Source organism: Anthonomus grandis, chromosome 12, assembly GCF_022605725.1.
Source record: "Anthonomus grandis grandis chromosome 12, icAntGran1.3, whole genome shotgun sequence".
Taxonomy (NCBI): Eukaryota; Metazoa; Arthropoda; class Insecta; order Coleoptera; family Curculionidae; genus Anthonomus; species Anthonomus grandis.
The window spans coordinates 20186973-20205531 of record NC_065557.1 but is presented as its reverse complement, the minus strand read 5'-3'; the positions used below and the strand labels follow the sequence as shown (position 1 = coordinate 20205531).

Here is an 18559-nt window from a genome sequence, read left to right as displayed (position 1 = left end):
ATATCTGTAACCTAATAGTAAATTTACAGCCAACAACATCGATAGAGGGCGCAATAGTGTTGCAAAAATTAGACAAACTAATTTTTTCAGACACAATCTTTTTAGAAACTCCACAGAGAACTCCGCCACCACGTGTGGCAATAACGGATTCAAATTTTCGGTCCGACCGGTAAACATCATAAGTCTTTGGAAATATTTCACCACTAGATCTCTGGCCTCAACCATGTCTCGGTGATGCATATGGTGTGAAAATCCTGAGCAATGGCGGCAAGAAAAAAAGTCTCGCTTTTAGTGTTAAGACCACGAACATTTTGATAAAAACAAGTTAAGTGGGCATCACTAGCATGTGAAAATAAAGGCGAATCTAGTTTTTTGCTACAATTCTGGGGGAATGTATTTTATAAAGATTATTTTTTCTTCCTCTTTGCATCGCTTTAACTCCGATTTGACTGCCTTAAGCTCATTGCGCTGCCGAGGCCTCATGTCCGTCTCGATGAAGAATTTACCGACAGTCTTCAATTTGTTCTTCAAAACAAGCCTAACATCGTATGTCCCACCAAGTATCACCCTAACAGCCTGCCGCCCGTTACGATTCGGCTTCCCAAATTTACTAACAGCCAGCACATTGACGGTAGTTTCGCACAAGTCAGTCAGCAGCTTCTTAGTCTGGACAACATCAGCTCTGCCTTCTTTCAAATCAAAGTTAAAAAGTATATTGTTGTTGGCCCTTTTCTGGCGCTCATGCAGCTCACTTAGGATGGCTTCGTCGATTGGTGCGGGCGTGACACTCGTGCTAGGAGCGGAAATAGGCGTAGTAGACGCCCGACAGCTGTAATCTGCTGAGAGAGCAGGCAAGTTATGCAGGGTTTCTTCAAGTACAACAATACGTTGCTCCAATGTGACAGTTCTCTCGATTCACTTTTAAATAAAGAACTGCCATACATGGCATAAAACTCTTATTTGTACTTAGAGAAAGAATTGAACAATGTATGTAATGAATATTAGTATGTCTATTTTGAGTACATTTTTACCTTTTCCTTAGCGGAGGCAGGGAATGTGTGGCAGTTGAACTAAAATGGCTTGGACGAGAAATAGTAATTGTTGACCTAGACCCCACGGTTTCTGTAAATGAACTATTAATCTCAGATGAATGATCAGATCTGTAATTATACAAAATTTGGTGTATCAAGAATATTAATCTATTTTAAATATCCATACTTGTCTATATTGGCTGCACTGTTTTGGAAGCTAAATAACTTTCCTGAATAGTGCTAGTGCTAATAGAAGCTTTCAGGGGCAAATCACTTGGTAAATTAACTGAATTATCGGCTGCTGTATTTTTAACCAGTGCATGTTATGACTTATTCGAAATGCGAACGCCAAAGATCTGAATGACTCTTCAGTAGCAAGGAACCAATAACAAATAAATTCTTCTGTATATAATTTAGTACAGGTAACTATTTAGAAACTATAAATAAAAAAAAGATACACAAATAACAGGAAGTGCTAGCCTTGGAAAAAAAAGAAATGCTTTATTGGAGCAGTTAAGTTTTCTAGAGGCGGTGGAACATGAACGACGGTAAGTAAAAAGTTCTTACGTAATATCTTATGTCTAATATGTTTTATTGTAGTGTTCTTACCAGCAATGCAAGTGAAAAAAATGATCATATTAAAGAAATTAATAGTAGCAACTCTAATAATGAAGCTATGCATGATGAGATAATAAATTCGGAGTCTAGAGACACTATTGAAAACATTTCTACTTCCGATTTAAAACAAAAGGACTACGGTGCCGAACGTCAAGCTTCAAAAAGATCGAAAGATATTTGCTTTGATATACTCAAACACACACAAAAAAATAATGATGCATCAGACTATCTAATTAAACAGATTACTGCGTCTCTTTCTATGCAACCTGCAGCTCCCGAAGATGAAATCGATTTACTTTTCAAGAGCTTTGCAACGACTATAAAAACTTTTCCACCCCCGTTAAAAGCCGAAACAAAAAGTAAGATTTTCCGAATAATTTCAGATGCAGAACTACAGTTACTGCATTTCCAGAATACTTTGGGTAATTACATTAATTACAGGTACAACATTTTAGAGATGAAATTCAGGTAGCTACTTACCTTAATATTACTGCCAATTTCTCAGATAATGTTATAGGACCCTTGACACGATTGCAAGCATTAATTGTAATATCACTTTTAATTAAATTTAATACAGGGTACTCCGTCTATAAAGTACATGGGATGTAACGTACTTCCGGTTATTAGGTACTTATAATTCGGAACCCGCCCAAATAGTCTTGTCATTTTACTGGATATAACGTACTAACTAAAATTTTAACTCCGGCTGTAACGTTTAATATTTTTGCCCGATTGACAGTAATTTTCCGGTTGTAACGTACAAGGGTACGTTATAAGCAGAGTAATTTTCCACCTCTATCGAGGATTCCCATTAATCGATACTGACAAGTTTCTCTGTCGTCGCGCGTTGGCACCGAGGCTGCCGGGGATTTCCAGTTCTCGACTCTGAGAATTTTTATAGAACATGCAAAATGAGATGACCGGTAGTTTTAGACTGGACATTGCGTGTTATTGTGCGAGTACGAGTTTTAGTAGTTTTTTTGGCAAAATGACGGATAAGCGCAGAGCTATAAATTTGAAAGAAAAAATAGACATCATTAAAAGTATTGAAAGTGGTATTAACAAATCGGAAATTGCGAGAAGGAAAAATATGGCAAAAACAACAGTTTCTACAATTTGGAGCAATCGTAAAAAAATCAAGCAAGCAAGTGAAAATAAATCGCAAAGAATTAAGAAAATTAGGAATCCCGTACGCCCAGATGTGGATCAAGCTCTTATTCGATCGTTTGAGGTGAGAAGAACCAAAAATATTCCTATAAGTGGACCACTTTTAAAAGCAAAAGCGGAAGATTTATCTAAGGGATTACATGGTGGAGATTTTAAGTGCTCGTCGTCACAACATCAATGTCGGCAAAGTGTCCGGTGAAGCAGGAGATGTTAGCAGGGAAGCTGTGATGAACTGGTTAACCGAGAAATGGCCAGGTATTGCACAAAATTACAGCTGTGAAGATATTTTTAATGGGGATGAGACCGGACTATTTTACAAGATGACTCCAGACCGTACACTGAACTTTAGAGGAGAAAAGTGTGTGGGAGGCAAACAATCAAAGCTAAAATACAGCGTTTGGGTTTGTGCAAATATGACAGGTACTGAAAAATATAAACTTCTTGTCATTGGTAAATACGAACGACCGAGGTGCATGAAAAATATTAAAAACCTGCCTGTTATTTATAAATCGAATAGACGCGCATGGATGACTTCAGACATTTTTATTAATTATTTGAAAGAGTGGGATGAAAAACTAAGACGTCAAAAAAGAAAAATTTTGCTTCTAGTGGACAATTGTGCAGCTCATCCAAAGAATGTAGATCCGACAAATATCAGATTAGAATTTTTGCCTCCTATTTGCACTTCTGTCATACAACCAATGGATCAAGGCATAATAAAATGCCTGAAAACCTATTACCGTAGATATTTTATGTATCGCCTAATTCAAGCATTGGATAGTGAGGAAACGTTCAATCTAACAATTCTAGACTCGATAAAAATAATTGCCAAATCTTGGAATGAGGTTTCACAAAAAACGATTCAAAACTGCTTTCGACATGCTGGTCTAGTGAAATCGATCGAGGAGTTTGATTCAGATGATGACTTGCCTCTGAATCAGTAGTACGAGAAATATAAAAGAGTGGATGATTATGATGACTGGGATATTCCGCTAAGTTATTGGTTGCAAAATCACTGCCAAGATGTAACTACTGTAGAAAAATATCTTTCTGAAATAGATAATTTTACGACCATCGACGATAATCTGGTAGCAACGGAGACCTTAACGGATTGCTACATTATTGCCGAAGTTATAGAATGAAACTGTTCAACGAATGATTTAAGTTCCGATAACGAAAGCGGCGATGATGATGGACCAGTAAACGAACCCATTCCAAGTTATTGTGAAGCACTTTGTGCAATTAAAACTGTTACGAATTTCTTACATTATACTGATTACGGATCTGATGATACAATTTTACAAGCCTCGTTAAAAGTTGAGAAGAACATCGAGAATTTCAAATTGTGTAAAAAAAATCAGCAAACAAAAATAACATGTTATTTTTTTGAAAAATCGTAACTAATAAATAGTACAGATTTATTTTGATTACATATGTATATGTATCCTATTTCAATGTTATATGTTACATATTAATATTATATATTTTTTTGTATTTAATACTTAGAATGTATTTTTTGTTAATTCAGTCCTTTAAATAAAACAAATAAATCTTTACATATTTATTTTTATGGGTTTCTTTTATAGCGTACCTCCGGTTATAAAGTACTAATTTTATTCACCCTAGAGGGTACGTTATAACCGGAGTTCACTGTATACAGTTAAATTGATGTCGTGAAATACGGAAGAACTTCGTAAATTTTGTTTCACACTCATAAAGATGTCTCTTTATTAAAATGGACTGGTATCCTTCTGCTTGCCTGGATTTGAAGATATTTAATTCTTTTGCCCTGCACTTCTGACTTTGTAGTGTGAACAATGATAATAATAGAATTTCTTTTGCGGTCAGTTAATGCAATAACATTAAAAGCACTGATTTTTTACTAATAATTATCGTTCTCTTTTTGCCAGCGATTGAGTAAAGCGGCGCCTATTGGAGAACACTCATAGTCGTGTATTGACTCGGTACCAGCGACTGGCAAATTTGTAGGAAAACGTGCCTTAATGCTTAAGATATCGTTTAAGATATCATGTCAGCTACACTCTGCAGTTCTTCGGTTTCAGTATTTTATTCCTATAAATGATAAAACTAGAATATTTAGACATTTTTAAAGTTAATAAAAATACTGCAAAGTAACAAATTAAATTTTAAATAATTTTTCCTTGCAGATGCCTTCAACTGCAGAAGAATGAATGGCAATAGAAAAGGGATTTAGAAGATTTCCACACTGGGTAGGTGCAATCGATGGGAAGCACATAATAATACAATGCCCAGCTAACAGCGGATCTGAATATTACAACTATAAAAGATCATTTAGCATAGTTCTTTTAGTTTTGGTTGACAGTAACTTTCGCTTTACTTTTGCTGATATTGGAAGTCAAGGAAGAATAAGTGATGGTGGCGTACTTAAGCATAGTTTGTTGTGGGAAAAAATTTGCTCAAGCGAACTTAATCTGCCAGAACATTGTCCTTTGTCAGGTTCAAATATAGAAGCACCCGTTGTGTTTTTGGGCGTCAAAGCATTTGCACTTAGTACTCATATTAAGAAACCGTATCCAGGCACTCATGAACTTGGTTTACCAAAACGAATATATAACCAAAAATTGTCATCGAGTCATGTGGTGGTAGAAAATGTTTTTGGGATACTGGCATCAGTCTTTCGCATTTTTAGAAAAGCAATATCACTGGAAGTAGATAAAGTATCACTTTTATGACGTGTGTATTACTACATAACTTTCTGAGAAGAAGTAAAACATCAGAACGGACTTATGCCCCTACTGGCACCTTTGATATACTAGATGATGATGGATCCATTATTCAACCTGGTTCCTTGGAGACAAGGAGTAGATAGTACTTGTGCTATTAGAGAATGCTATTAGTACATTATAGAATATACCCCGCAGATCAACCCAACCTGCAACTTAAATAAGGGAAAAGTTTACTTCATATTTTTGTAATACGTAAAATATTTAATTTGGTGTATTATTTTATGTTGCTAATAAAAACAAAAAGTTTTTTTAATCTTACCTCAACATTTTAGGTGTTTATGGTGGATTTGCATTGGCACACTCCTCCCAAAAAAGCCTCCATAACTTTGAAAGCAAACCATATAGGCTTATAAGTCTCAATGCCCCAGCTCCAGATTTAATCGATTCCTTTTTTTTCTTAAATGGCTTCTAAATGTAGCTATTAAAGAATCTTTTTTTTCTTTAAAACTGGTATAGGAATATTCAGTTTCTCGCTTAAACAAACCCATGCATCATTAATTTTTTTTTTATCTTTATGGAAATTATGTTTTGGGTGCCATATCACATCTTCCACTTGATATTCTTCCAAGAACTGTAGTGTGAATTCGTTAGTCCATTCTGCCATTTTTTTAATAGCCACTTCCAAAAAACAAAAGAACTATAACACACTCGCAAAAGTCGTACCAGCTAACTACAGAATTTCAGAACGACGTCAAATACGACGGCAGACGATAGAAACGAGAGTATGTACGCTACGCTCGCACCTCCCGACCTCTCGCCTCATGCTTCCTTTGATCCGCGCCTGAAAAACCGACAAATAGTCGAGACATGTCGAGACAAGGCGCGGAAGGCCGAGACGAGGCGAGCGCACATACTACACTCTCGCTCTCGCTTGGTCTCGCAGACACTCGCCGAGAGTGTGGAGGTAGCATTAAGATATCGTAAGACAACCGAGTAAAGGGTGTCGCCCACTAGAGCGGAGCGTGCCGGAGCGCATTTTCTTGACCATATGCACATAGAGCGCGCTAAACCGAAGCGACGCGGAGCGGCTAGCTGGGTTTCTTCAGTTTGTACAATGCTGTCCTCCGATGAGGAAGAGGTATTTATAATTTCTGCTTTGTGCGAAGAAGCAGAAAAAAAAAGAAAAAGAAAATGTTGGATACATAATATATGTAAAAAACGTAAGACTGAGGGTGAATTCTATACTTTATTTCCTGATCTAATAGAAGACGAAATTAAATTTCATCAGTATTTCCGAATGACGCATGGACAATTCATGAAACTATTAAGTATTAGGTTACCTAAAACCAGAAATAGAAAGACAAAATACGTCATTTCGTCAAGCTATAGGTCCAGAAGAAAGGTTAGCTGTATGTTTAAGGTTAATTACATTAAAAAATAGGTAATAAGTGGTTAATAAAATAGGTTTAAGTGGTTTAATAGAAAAAAAATTTTAAACTTTAATTTAACAGATAATTAAGGCAAGTTAAAGGCAACCTTCTAAAATAACTTGTTGATTCTCATACAAAAAATATTAACAAAAAAAGTACACCTCCAATATGCAAAAAAACTCAAAAAATACATTTTTAATATTATAATAAAAAAATAAAATTAAAATATTTCCTAATTATTTTTATAAGTGTTCAGGCAACTAGTGTGAATCATCTAAATTATGTAAATTGGTAAGATACTCGGAAAATTGTGGTGCTTGTGTCTGTTGACATGATGATGATGGTTAAGTTTCGGAATAGTATTGATGGTTTATGTCTGGTGATGTTTGAGGTATTGCCAATAGCACAGAATCTTGAAAGTTATTTGAATGCTGACGAGATGTTCGTGATAAAGATGAGAGTGGATATGGTGGATATTCAGCTCTATTTGATTGTACATGTTGTCTTTCAGATAAAGCTGCTAATTCAGCTTCATTGACAGCTTTAAAAACTTTCCATTTTTTTGTTAGTTTTCGACATTTCTGTATTTTTTTCTTAGGGGCTGATGAGGTCGATGTAGTCGATGGAGTGGGCGGTGGTAAACTAATATTGGACTAAGAATCCTCTTCACTTGAATTTCCAGTTTCTTCCTCTGTTATTTGTATGTTTGAGGTTTGAGGTCTTTTAGTGATGTGTGGAAGAAGGAAAGCCATCTGTTGTTCAAGCTTCCAGGGCCTAATTTTTTTGCAGCATCCCCACTCTTTGTTTTACGAGCTTTAATGGCTTTGCGAAAATTGTCTTTTAGTTTTTTCCATTTATCTTTACATTTTGAAGCTGAAATATAAAAACTTTTCTTTTCAGATTCTTGGCTACAGGAGATTCATTTAGATCTATTGCATTTTCGTATCGCTTAGGAGAAAGCACTGTTAGAGAAATTGTATATTCAACTTGTTACATAATTTGGACTAAAGTACGCACTATTGTCATGCCAAACCCAACAAACGAAACATGGAAAACGGTTGAAAAAGACTTTTACGAACTATGGAATTTCCCCAATTGCATCGGTGCCATCGACGGCAAACATGTTATTATTGAAGCACCTGCCAATAGTGGTTCGCTATATTTTAACTACAAAAAGACGTTTAGTGTCGTTCTACTGGCATTAGTAGATGCCAATTATCGTTTTATATGTGTAGATGTAGGTGCCTATGGAAAGAACAGTGATGGAGGAATATTTGCTTCTCCTAATATGGGAAAAGCACTGTTGCAGAACTCTTTTAATATACCTCCTGATAAAAGTATTCTAGGAACCAATATCATTGTGCCTCACGTAATTGTAGGCGATGAAGCATTCCTTTTAAACAAGCATTCATTGCGACCGTTTCCTGGTTCACAAATTAAAAACAATATATCAAAAAAAACTTTTAATTATCGCTTGAGCCGAGCTAGAAGGTTATCTGAAAATGTTTTTGGAATTTTGACACAAGTATTTAAGATTTATCAAAGGAGGTTAAAAATGAGCCCCGAACATGTGGACAAAGTTATTTTAGCGACCTGTTGTTTACATAATTTTTTAAGGCCTTCTTTAATTTCATTGTAATCAGTTGACAATAACCTTAACAATGATAATCTTCAAAATTTACGACGAGTGGGAGGAAATGCAACGATGGAGGCCATGTCTGTTAGGGATATATTTGCAAATTATTTTTCTTCCCCCGAGGGTACAGTTCCTTGGCAAAATGCAATGATAAACAGAGGAATAATGGATTAAGAACATACTGACAGTAAAATGTGTATTTAGTTATAGTATAAGATCCGAAACTAAGATCGATCTTAATCAATATGTAGGATAGCCTTGACCTGATATCATTTGCCAACCCATCCTCGATTTATTTTTTCATAAAAAAACCTTTCATTACGTCGCTACGTATTGCACATTAGCCAGCGCGCGGCGTAGCACCGCAATCGGCAGCGTACGGCAGCGGAAAAATATACCCAACATAGAATTCCGGTCGCTTCGTTGCGCTGCCGATTGGTGCTCTTCCGACAAGTGAGCGGACTCCCATTTAGAACAATGTATTATAAAAAGTACTTTCCGGCGCGCTGCCATACGCTCCGGCGCGCTCCGCTCTAGTGGGCGACACCCTTTAAGGCGCTTAAATATGGCTCAGCACATGCAAGCTATCTGTCCTCCATCCAGTCTTCTTGATGCTTTTTATTTGCTTTGTTTATTTTCGTTTTTAATGTTTACTGATGCGTTTTGTTTTTTTCTAGTCGATTTATCCTATCTTAAAAAGTCCAATTTTAGTAATGCCTAGATTTGGAAATTAAATTGTGGTTGCAGCTTATGAGTATTTTATATATTTAAAACTCCTGTTATCTACAAATTCAAAAGGTGTATGCATATGTGTTAAGAAAAATAAACTATAAACCTGCATCATTAAAGAATGATGTAAGTAGTTTCAATTATTATAAGAAAAAAGTATTCTACAAGTTAATATAAGTAAAAAGGCTCTGTAAGGGTGCTTGAGCAATTTAAGACCCAACAATTTTCCAAAACATTTTTTGATTATTAGAAACGGTATGGTCTATAAAATGTTTTCAAACTAAAATTTTTTTGGATGAACCATATTTTGCCCTTCAAAATTAAAAAAACTTCTTATAAGTATAAGTATATAAGTATAATGTTATATATATATTTTTTAATAAATACCCTTTGTTTCTATTCAGCTAAAAAATGCCAGTGACCTGCCTTGTTTTGAATTGTGGAAGCAGAGGAGGTAGAGATAATGTGTGTTTTTATGCTGTTCCCAAAGCTTTAAATTATAGCTCTGCCCTACATTTAAATTTCATATCTGCAAAAAGACGAGAAGAGTGGATAAAAGCCTTACGGCGAAGTGATCTTACTGAATCCAAGTTAAAACACAGTAAAGTTTGTGGCAAACATTTTGTACATGGTAAGTTATCTAAATTTATATGCTAAATAATAGAAGAGAAGAAACTAGACTTATTTACATAAAACAGGTATGAATTTCAACCTTTTACAGTACCTGATATTTAATATTAAACTTACTATTATTTCTTAAATGCACACAAACATTTACTTTCTTTAATATGCTAAGAAGTTTTAACATTCATTACTTCATTATAATATTGTATATAGTATTACTACTGTATATAATATTCTACCTTGTATTACTCGTTTAGATACCTTTAAAAATGAAAATAATTGAAAACCCAGATTTGAATTTAAAACTGATAACTTTAACCAAGTAAGGTTATGGGCTGAAAAGTGCAGAAAATGGCTGTAAAAAATATCTGTCATCTATTATTTAATATCTTTATTACCTGTGATATTGTTGTTCATCAAACAAGAAAGCAGTATTATTAAGTTTGGGATTAGTGTGGAAAAATCTAGTGTGAAAAATTGATGGATAAGAACCAATTCAACCTCATTAGAAATACTAACATTTCAAAAAACACAGAAGATTCTAGATATTTTATTTGTAGAGGTTTCATTGAAGTCAGCTAAACATGAAAACAGCTCTGATTTAATAGGTCAGAGGTCTAATAACCAGAGCCAATTTTGACAAAATTTTAAGTTGAAATGCAATAGAAGAAAGTAGTAAAGCATCAGAGTCAACCATGGTATTAATTTTTGGTACTGTGATTTTGTGTTACTAAATTTTTCTAAAACAAATAACACATTGTTGACATGTCAATAATCACTGTTTACAAAGAATAATTATTAAAGATAGCCTCTGAACTTTAATTACCAGGATTAATTAAAATAAATACAAATAATTAAAATAAATAGAAATACATTTTTTTAGTGACAATATTGTAATTGTTTTACCTTACTCCTAATACAGCATTTTTTTCCTACCTAACTTTGCCTTAATTATTAAGATAAAGTTAGGTATAAGAAATACAAATGACATATATTCAGCATTTCTGTGTTAGCCCCTTACCCAACATCTATAAATATTAATAAAAATAATGCTCTATTCTGCCAGTGCCACAGATCAGGGGATGTAGTTGCAAAAAAAGATTTATGATTGTTATAAAATTAATTGGTCAGTTAATGATGACACTTATATGACAAACGTCTAATCTAATTCCCTAATTTAAAAGCGGCAATTTTTCTATTAAAGTAAATATTACCCACCTATCTATGATTAGGGTATGTATTATTGATTTCTACATTTATTTTTTATTGATTTATTTAAACAGTAACCCAACACCCAATAAAGTAGACAACATTTTATGAAGTTGTAGTAACAATTTAGATCATAATAATGGGTATGTCAAATAAATCTCAGGTATTTATTATACTTCAGGTATTTTATATTCAGTATTAAAATATATATATAAATGTATATAAAGTATTTATATATATTTATATATATTTGGGAAGCCGAATCGTAATGGGCGTCAGGCTGTTAGGGTGATCCTTGGTAGCACAGACGATGTTAGGCTTGTTTTGAAGAACAAATTAAAGACTGTCGGTAAATTCTTCATCAAGACGGACATGAGGCCTCGGCAGCGCAATGAGCTTAAGGCAGTCAAATCAGAGTTAAAGCGACGCAAAGAGGAAGAAAAAATAATCTTTATAAAATACATTCCCCCAGAATTGTAGCAAAAAACTAGATTCGCCTTTATTTTCACATGCTAGTGATGCCCACTTAACTTGTTTTTATCAAATTGTTTGTGGTCTTAACACTAAAACCGAGACTTTTTTTCTTGCCGCCATTGGTTAGGATTTTCACACCATATGCATCACCGAGACATGGTTGAGGCCAGAGATCTAGTGGTGAAATATTTCCAAAGACTTATGATGTTTACCGGTCGGACCGAAAATTTGAATCCGTTATTGCCACACGTGGTGGCGGAGTTCTCTGTGGAGTTTCTAAAAAGATTGTGTCTGAAAAAATTAGTTTGTCTGATTTTTGCAACACTATTGCGCCCTCTATCGATGTTGTTGGCTGTAAATTTACTATTAGGTTACAGATATTTTACATGATTGTTTTGCACATCCCACCATCTATCACATCTGTAATTTTCGAGCATTTTCTGTATCAGTTTACACTTTTAATATCAAAGCTAAACCATAATGTAATAATAGTGGGCCATTTTAACGTGTCTGATTTCTCTATTAACTTACCTACAGGTAATCATGTTAGTCAAAAGTCTAATTGCTGTGAATAATTTTGCTAACACTTTTAATCTTGTTCAGTGTAATCACATCCTAAACTATAATAACAGACTGATGGATCTTGTTTTATCTAACTTCACCTGTACTGTTTCGCGTAGTGACGTGCCTTTTGTCTTGGAGGATTTGCATCACCCTGCCCTGGAAATTGATTTTACCGTCTCAGTCCAACGTGTCCATAATTTTTAGCTTAATAAAAACTTATCTCATTCTTTTAACTTTACAAAGGCCAACTTCCATCTGCTTTATGACTAGATCCTTGAAGCTGACTGGTCTACTGTGTATTTATCCTCTAACGTTAATGATGCATGTGGAGCCGTATATGATATATTAAATGGCATAGCTGCAGCACACATTCCTCTTAAGCAGCAACGTAAAAGAAGATTTCCAAATTATTATTGTCGAGAATTGATTAAGAACATTTATAGGAAAGAAAAGGCTTTCAAGGACTTTAAAATGTACAATTCTCCATTCTTTCAAAATAAATTCCATTCTCTTAGACGCCTTATCAAATTACAAATACGCAATGAATATAAGTTGTATATATCAAACACCGAAAGGAATATTTCTTTGGACCCATCTAGCTTTTGGATATTTATTGGTTCTAAGAAGGTTGGCACCAGGATTCCTGGTATGATGAGGCTACCCGATGACGTGTTAATTAAAGACCCACAAGACATAGTTGATGCTTTTGCACTGTTCTTTGGTGAGGCATTTATACAATCAAATGTCATTAACCATTCTTCGACGTCTGATAATGTGCCTCACTTTGACATTTTCCAATGTTGATGCTTCCCAGATTATTTTGGCTAGTAAAAAACTCAAAAATAAGTTAACATCTGGTGTAGACGGTGTACCTAGCTTCTTGGTTAAAGATTGCATTGGTGTCCTGGCTGATCCGCTGACCTACATTTTCAACTTAATACTGTCAACAGAACAAATTCCTGAAATTAGGAAGACTGCTAAAATAATACCTATTTTAAAAGCTCTGATCAAATCGTGAACTACAGGCCAATCTCATTATTCTGTAACTTCTCAAACATTTTCGAAATTATCCTGAATCGGTCGCTATTTCACGCAAAAGAACTCATCTCTGTAGACCAGCATGGATTTTTTAGCGGGCGATCTTGTGTTACTAACTTATCCTGTCTGTGTAGCCACATCTGTGAATCACTTGATGTTAATACTCAAGTCGATGTTATTTATACCGACTTCCAAAAAGCCTTTGATCGGATAGATCAAATATTAACTCATAAATTAACTCAGTATGGTTTTTCAGGGAGATTATTTAATTTATTTCATTCCTCCTTGATTGGTAGATCTCAATATGTTAAATATGAGGGCTTTAAATCGAAACTTTTTAACGTAACGTCGGGTGTGTCACAGGGCTCGAACCTGGGTCCGCTCCTGTTTAGTTTTTTTATAAATGACTTGATTGAGTCACTCACTTGTCATAGGCTGGCTTTTGCCGATGATTTGAAGCTATATTTAAATGTATATGGTTTGGAGGATTGTGTTTTTCTTCAGAACTGTCTAAATACATTGGAGGTATGGTGCGCTGTTAACAGGTTAGGCTCGAATGCGGCTAAATGTAGTGTGGTAAGTTACTCTCGATCAAAAACACCCTTATTTTTTAATTACTTTATTAATGATACTATTTTGAGTAGATTAGAGCAAATTACTGATCTTGGTATCACCTTTGACTCTGAATTTACATTCGTTCCACACTTCAACAACATAGTCAAGTCAGCCCTGAGAAGGCTTGGGTTCATAATTAGAAGTTCTCAGAGTTTTACTTTGGAATATACATTGACTGCTTTTCTGTTGCTTTGTGAGATCAAGACTGGAGTTTGGCTGCATTATATGGAACCCGCTCTATCAGAATCATGTTGGTCTCATTGAATCTGTTCAGCGTACATTTGCTAAGTTTTTGGCCTTCAGGCAGGATGGCATATATCCGGTAAGAGGGTTTGATCATCGGCGACTATTGGAACGCTTCAATCTACATCCATTACATCTCAGATGAAGAATGATCTTCTCTGTAAAATTCCTGCATGGGTTACTGAATGGATTCATTGATAGTCCTGTACTTCTTTCTGGTGTACGTTTCATGGTGCCTAGGCTTACTGCTAGACATCCCCTAACATTTTTTCTGCAAAGGCCTCATACTAACATCCTGTTAAAATCGCCACTATATACAATATGCGCTATATTTAATCGGATCTATCACATGTGCGATATAAATTTCTCTCCGGTTCATGTGATTGTCGATATCTTGGTGGATCATTACTCTTGGGATTAAGACCCATGTGTTTAAGTTATAGTTAGTAGGTATATTGCAGTTAATTTAATTTAATTTTATTGAATATGTGATTATTTTGTTAAACTTTAATAATTGGGTTTTTATATCATATTAATAGTTATTTATTCTAATTTTTTGGATAACTGTGTTTTTTTTTACTACATTTTTCATTGTTTTGCAACTGTTTCCTGTTATTGGGCAGGCATTTTCCAGTTATTTTATTATTATTATTATTATTATTATTATTATTATTATTATTAATATTAATATTATTATTATTATTATTATTATTATTATTATTATTATTATTATATTATTGTCCTAATATACAGGATGTCTATTTTAAGTACTACCAGTTACTATTGATATCTTCATAACTAAAATTTAAATCAATTTTAAAACATAACGAAAAATATTATTTAAGTTTTTAAAATTGAACAATGTAAGGGTATTTGGTCTGAATTGTAAAGATTTGTCATTTGAAATATTAATTATTTGCTTAAAAGAGGTATAGAAGTTATAGTTTATAGTATAGAAGTCTGATTGTCCTAACTAATCAAATCTGATCAATTTTCCAAATTGAAATATGTATTTTGTTTTTTGGTGATGGTGGTGGATTGCCTGAACAATTTTTAAACCTCTATTTAGTTTCTGTTAAAAGTTTACCTGCTTCTCTGTTATAAAATCTATGTTTGGTCATTATGCAGTGTGTCCAAGATAAGGATTTCTATCATGGGGATCTTGGAAAACAAAAGAGATACTTGCGAGATACGAAGAAGGTTAAATTAAAAAAAATTGCACATTTCCAAGCCTAACAATATGCCGTTTAGACAGTTTTAAAATTCCGAGTAGTTGCGGAAATATGCCTAAAAACCCAAAATTTGCGGATTTCGAATTTATTTTTACCTGACGTTATTTAAAGAGATATGGAAAAACAAAAGGTACTCGCCCATGGCTACTTTTTAAGTTCTACAAAACATCGTTGAGAGGTTTTCCGTAAACATCATCAACTTTATTTTTTTGCATGACACATAAAAAAAGCAAGCTATTTTTATTAGGAATACAACGCTGTATATACAATATAACAACGACGATGTACACATTATGATTCTACAATATTTCAATTGGAAAAAATGAGTTTTTATTGAATTCTAAATTTTTGGGTGTAGTAGGTGGTGAAATGATGGCGTTAAGTATATTATGGTGGGATAGGCTAATATTACTCATAACGTTCAAACAAATTACCATTATTCTCCAAACACAGATAACATCTTCTAGCTGTAAAATTTAAAACACTTTTTAACGTATCAGGTATAATGCTCTCGAACGCTTCAAGAACTATCCTCCTCAGCTGATCCTCAGATTCAAAGACAAAAGGAGTTATGTCCGTTGAACGAGCTGGCCACTGAAGTGATTAGACATTGAGCGCGGGAGCACCATCCTGCTGAAACCAACAGTTTATAACTTTTGCAAGCGGTAAGTTGTCCAAGGACTTTTCCAAATCGCTTTCTAATAAGTTGCGTTAATGCTCCGAGGAAAGGGAATTGTTGTAAAAAAGGGGCCTATTAAATCTGTTCCAAAAATTCCAATCCACATATTAAAACCAAAACGGCGTTGCATGTCTACTTATTCGGTGTAATCGGGGATTGTCGGCTGTCCAATAACGGGCATTTCTTTGGTTAGAAATTTCGTTATTTGTAACCATACTCTCGATCAGATAATCCTATGGGGAAATGTTTCATCTTTCTGACACTTCCTGGTGTACCATTCACAAAATGTTTTTCGCCCTTCGTCGTCACGAAGTCTGAGGCCTTGAAAGATTCTGAGTATTGACTCATATTGTCAATTTTTCTAACATATATTTCCGGATTTCCAGTTACAACTAATACTACATTATTTTCTTTTACTTCATTGCATGGCTTATTTCTTTACAATACTTAAGATTTGAAGCCAATTGTCCAAAAATTTTTGTACTGGGTTGTTTTCTCTCTGGATAATTATCTAAATACATACGATGAGCTTCAACGGCGTTGCTGTAGCAGAAAATATAACATATGAAATTCCTCAGGTAAAAAAGCACGTTCCATTTTGCAACAGAAAAGAAGAGAAAAAAAACTGAGAACGCAAGAACAAAGTTCAAAAATACTATATCAATAATCTCAATAAAATGATTTTGACATTTTCCCACGACAGACATCCTTATCTGGGACACATTGTCCAATATCTGTTTATTTCTTAATAGAAAATTCTAATTCAATAATGACTTCTTTATATACAATTTCTTATAAAACAATAAAGTATGTATTATTAAGTTATTATTTTTATTGTCTTTTTATTTAATGCTAATTTATTTACTACAAAATAATTCTTAAATTGAGCATATTAAGAAAAAAACGTTTAGAAGCACTAATTCATTATAATTAGAAATATTAAAAAAAATTGTAATTCTTAATACTATTTCATAGTCTTATATTAATTGTAAAATAATAAAAATATACGTCTTACTATTAACTTGGAATAGACACTGTTTTATGGTAATACTCTTGACAGTCTATATCTATTTGTAAACAATAAATCAATTTTAGGAAAACCAGCAGGCCTATTGGATATTAATAATCCTGATTGGATACCGAATCAACATATGGAATGTCATACTAAATCGTCACATAAAAGAAAAGATTTCATTGATGTTCACAATTTAGAATGGATACAAAATAAGAAAGGGAAATGTGATAGTAAATTGTCACCAGAAAGAAAAATCTACCTAGAAAAAACTGAGGTTTTGGAAGATGGTAAAACGCAAGAGGTATTAGAAGAAATCGAAAATATTTTAATCGTGGTATGATCACTGGTAATAATTTTAGTATTATATTTTATATCTTTATTATTATTTAGGAAGACAGTGATGAGGAAAGTTCTGAGGAAGGTGGTGTAGCAACGCAAACAGATTTGACTGTAAATAATTTAAATGAAGTAACCGAAGCCTTATATATTTCAAAATCAACAATTGATAGTTTATTGAGGCAGCTAAATAAATCACAAGTTTTATCTTATGAATCACTGCAGAATGACGAGGAAAAGTGTGTGTACTACACTGGTTTACCCTTTTCTTTTTTAAAGTTTTGTTTTGAAAAGATAAAAAATGTTATTCCGGTATGTTCTAAAGATATGTTAGATCCATTTCAGCAATTTTTATTGACAATAATTAAACTAAAACTTAATTTACAGTTTAAAGATATAGCATATCGTTTTGGTATATCGGAAACAGAAAGTTCTAATTTTTTTAACGTTATAATATCTGCGATGTATCAGCATTTTAAAGATCTTTTATTATGGCAGGATGAGGAATCCAATTGTAAAAACGAACCATCATGTTTTCAAGAAATATTTCACGATAGAAATACAATTATTGTTGATTGTCCAGAAGTAACTATTGATAAACAACTATTAAGTCATAAAAATCAAGTACTAAGTATAGCTAAATATCAAAAAAGTAACTTTATAAAAGTTTTAATTGGGATAACTGTACAAGGAAAAGTTATTTTCATAAGTAAAGCATGGGGAGGTGAAATATCTGATAAAGAAGTACTTGAATTATCCGGTTTCCTAGATAAAATAAATCAGGATGATATTGTGTTATCAGATTCTTTAATGATCGCCTCCAAGCCCAAATTGTTTAATTCTGCCTTTACCAAGGAAAATAACCAACTTGTTCCTTTTCCAGTAGAGCCTATAAGTAAACTAACACAAGTGAGAATGCATATGCAAAAAGTCATAACATCTATTAAAAATAAATTTCATATTTTACAAGGTCCTATTCCAATAACCATGTTGTCCACCACTGATGATATAAAAATTATAGATAAAGCTTTTGTTGTATTGTGTAACCTAATAAACTTTACCCAAGCAATAGAACTTTCATAAAAAAACGCGTTGTTTTATTAATTCTTAAAATAACTTTGTGTATCCGGTTCATTAATGTAATCTAATCATATGAATAGTTTTAAATATTAACGACAAAAAGAAAACCCGAACAAAGATTTATTTTCCAA

The 18559-nt window shown here is 33.6% G+C and overlaps 4 protein-coding genes across 5 annotated transcripts; all 4 read left to right on the top strand.

The window, feature by feature from the left end:
• The first annotated feature begins 1075 nt into the window (after positions 1 to 1075).
• Positions 1076 to 2121, top strand: LOC126742821 (uncharacterized). The gene is made up of 3 exons (XM_050449625.1): positions 1076 to 1094; positions 1501 to 1579; positions 1632 to 2121. The coding sequence occupies exons 1-3, from the start codon at positions 1076 to 1078 to the stop codon at positions 2119 to 2121; spliced, it is 588 nt and encodes a 195-aa protein (XP_050305582.1).
• Positions 2122 to 2956: 835 nt separating this feature from the next.
• LOC126742820 (tigger transposable element-derived protein 6-like) lies at positions 2957 to 3760 on the top strand. The gene has a single exon (XM_050449624.1). It carries the CDS (start codon positions 2957 to 2959, stop codon positions 3758 to 3760), a length of 804 nt encoding a protein of 267 aa, XP_050305581.1.
• A 4218-nt stretch (positions 3761 to 7978) lies between these two features.
• Positions 7979 to 8593, top strand: LOC126742819 (uncharacterized). The gene has a single exon (XM_050449623.1). The coding sequence runs from the start codon at positions 7979 to 7981 to the stop codon at positions 8591 to 8593; it is 615 nt and encodes a 204-aa protein (XP_050305580.1).
• Positions 8594 to 9274: 681 nt separating this feature from the next.
• LOC126743403 (uncharacterized) lies at positions 9275 to 18559 on the top strand. Of its 2 annotated transcripts, XM_050450482.1 has the most exons (5): positions 9275 to 9445; positions 9724 to 9950; positions 15819 to 15983; positions 17093 to 17346; positions 17403 to 18559. In XM_050450482.1, the coding sequence occupies exons 4-5, from the start codon at positions 17149 to 17151 to the stop codon at positions 18429 to 18431; spliced, it is 1227 nt and encodes a 408-aa protein (XP_050306439.1). In that variant the 5' UTR covers positions 9275 to 9445; positions 9724 to 9950; positions 15819 to 15983; positions 17093 to 17148; the 3' UTR covers positions 18432 to 18559. The 2 variants fall into 2 exon arrangements, with proteins under 2 accessions (XP_050306439.1, XP_050306438.1); XM_050450481.1 differs by lacking the exon at positions 15819 to 15983.

Coding starts and splice junctions, on each gene's coding strand:
- LOC126742819 (XM_050449623.1), top strand. CDS start 7,979: ATGCCAAACCCAACAAACGAAACATGGAAAACGGTTGAAAAAGACTTT.
- LOC126743403 (XM_050450481.1), top strand. CDS start 9,731: ATGCCAGTGACCTGCCTTGTTTTGAATTGTGGAAGCAGAGGAGGTAGA. Junction 9,951..17,092: donor TGGCAAACATTTTGTACATG/GTAAGTTATCTA, acceptor AATCAATTTTAG/GAAAACCAGCAGGCCTATTG. Junction 17,347..17,402: donor TCGAAAATATTTTAATCGTG/GTATGATCACTG, acceptor ATTATTATTTAG/GAAGACAGTGATGAGGAAAG.
- LOC126742820 (XM_050449624.1), top strand. CDS start 2,957: ATGGTGGAGATTTTAAGTGCTCGTCGTCACAACATCAATGTCGGCAAA.
- LOC126742821 (XM_050449625.1), top strand. Junction 1,580..1,631: donor GCGGTGGAACATGAACGACG/GTAAGTAAAAAG, acceptor GTTTTATTGTAG/TGTTCTTACCAGCAATGCAA.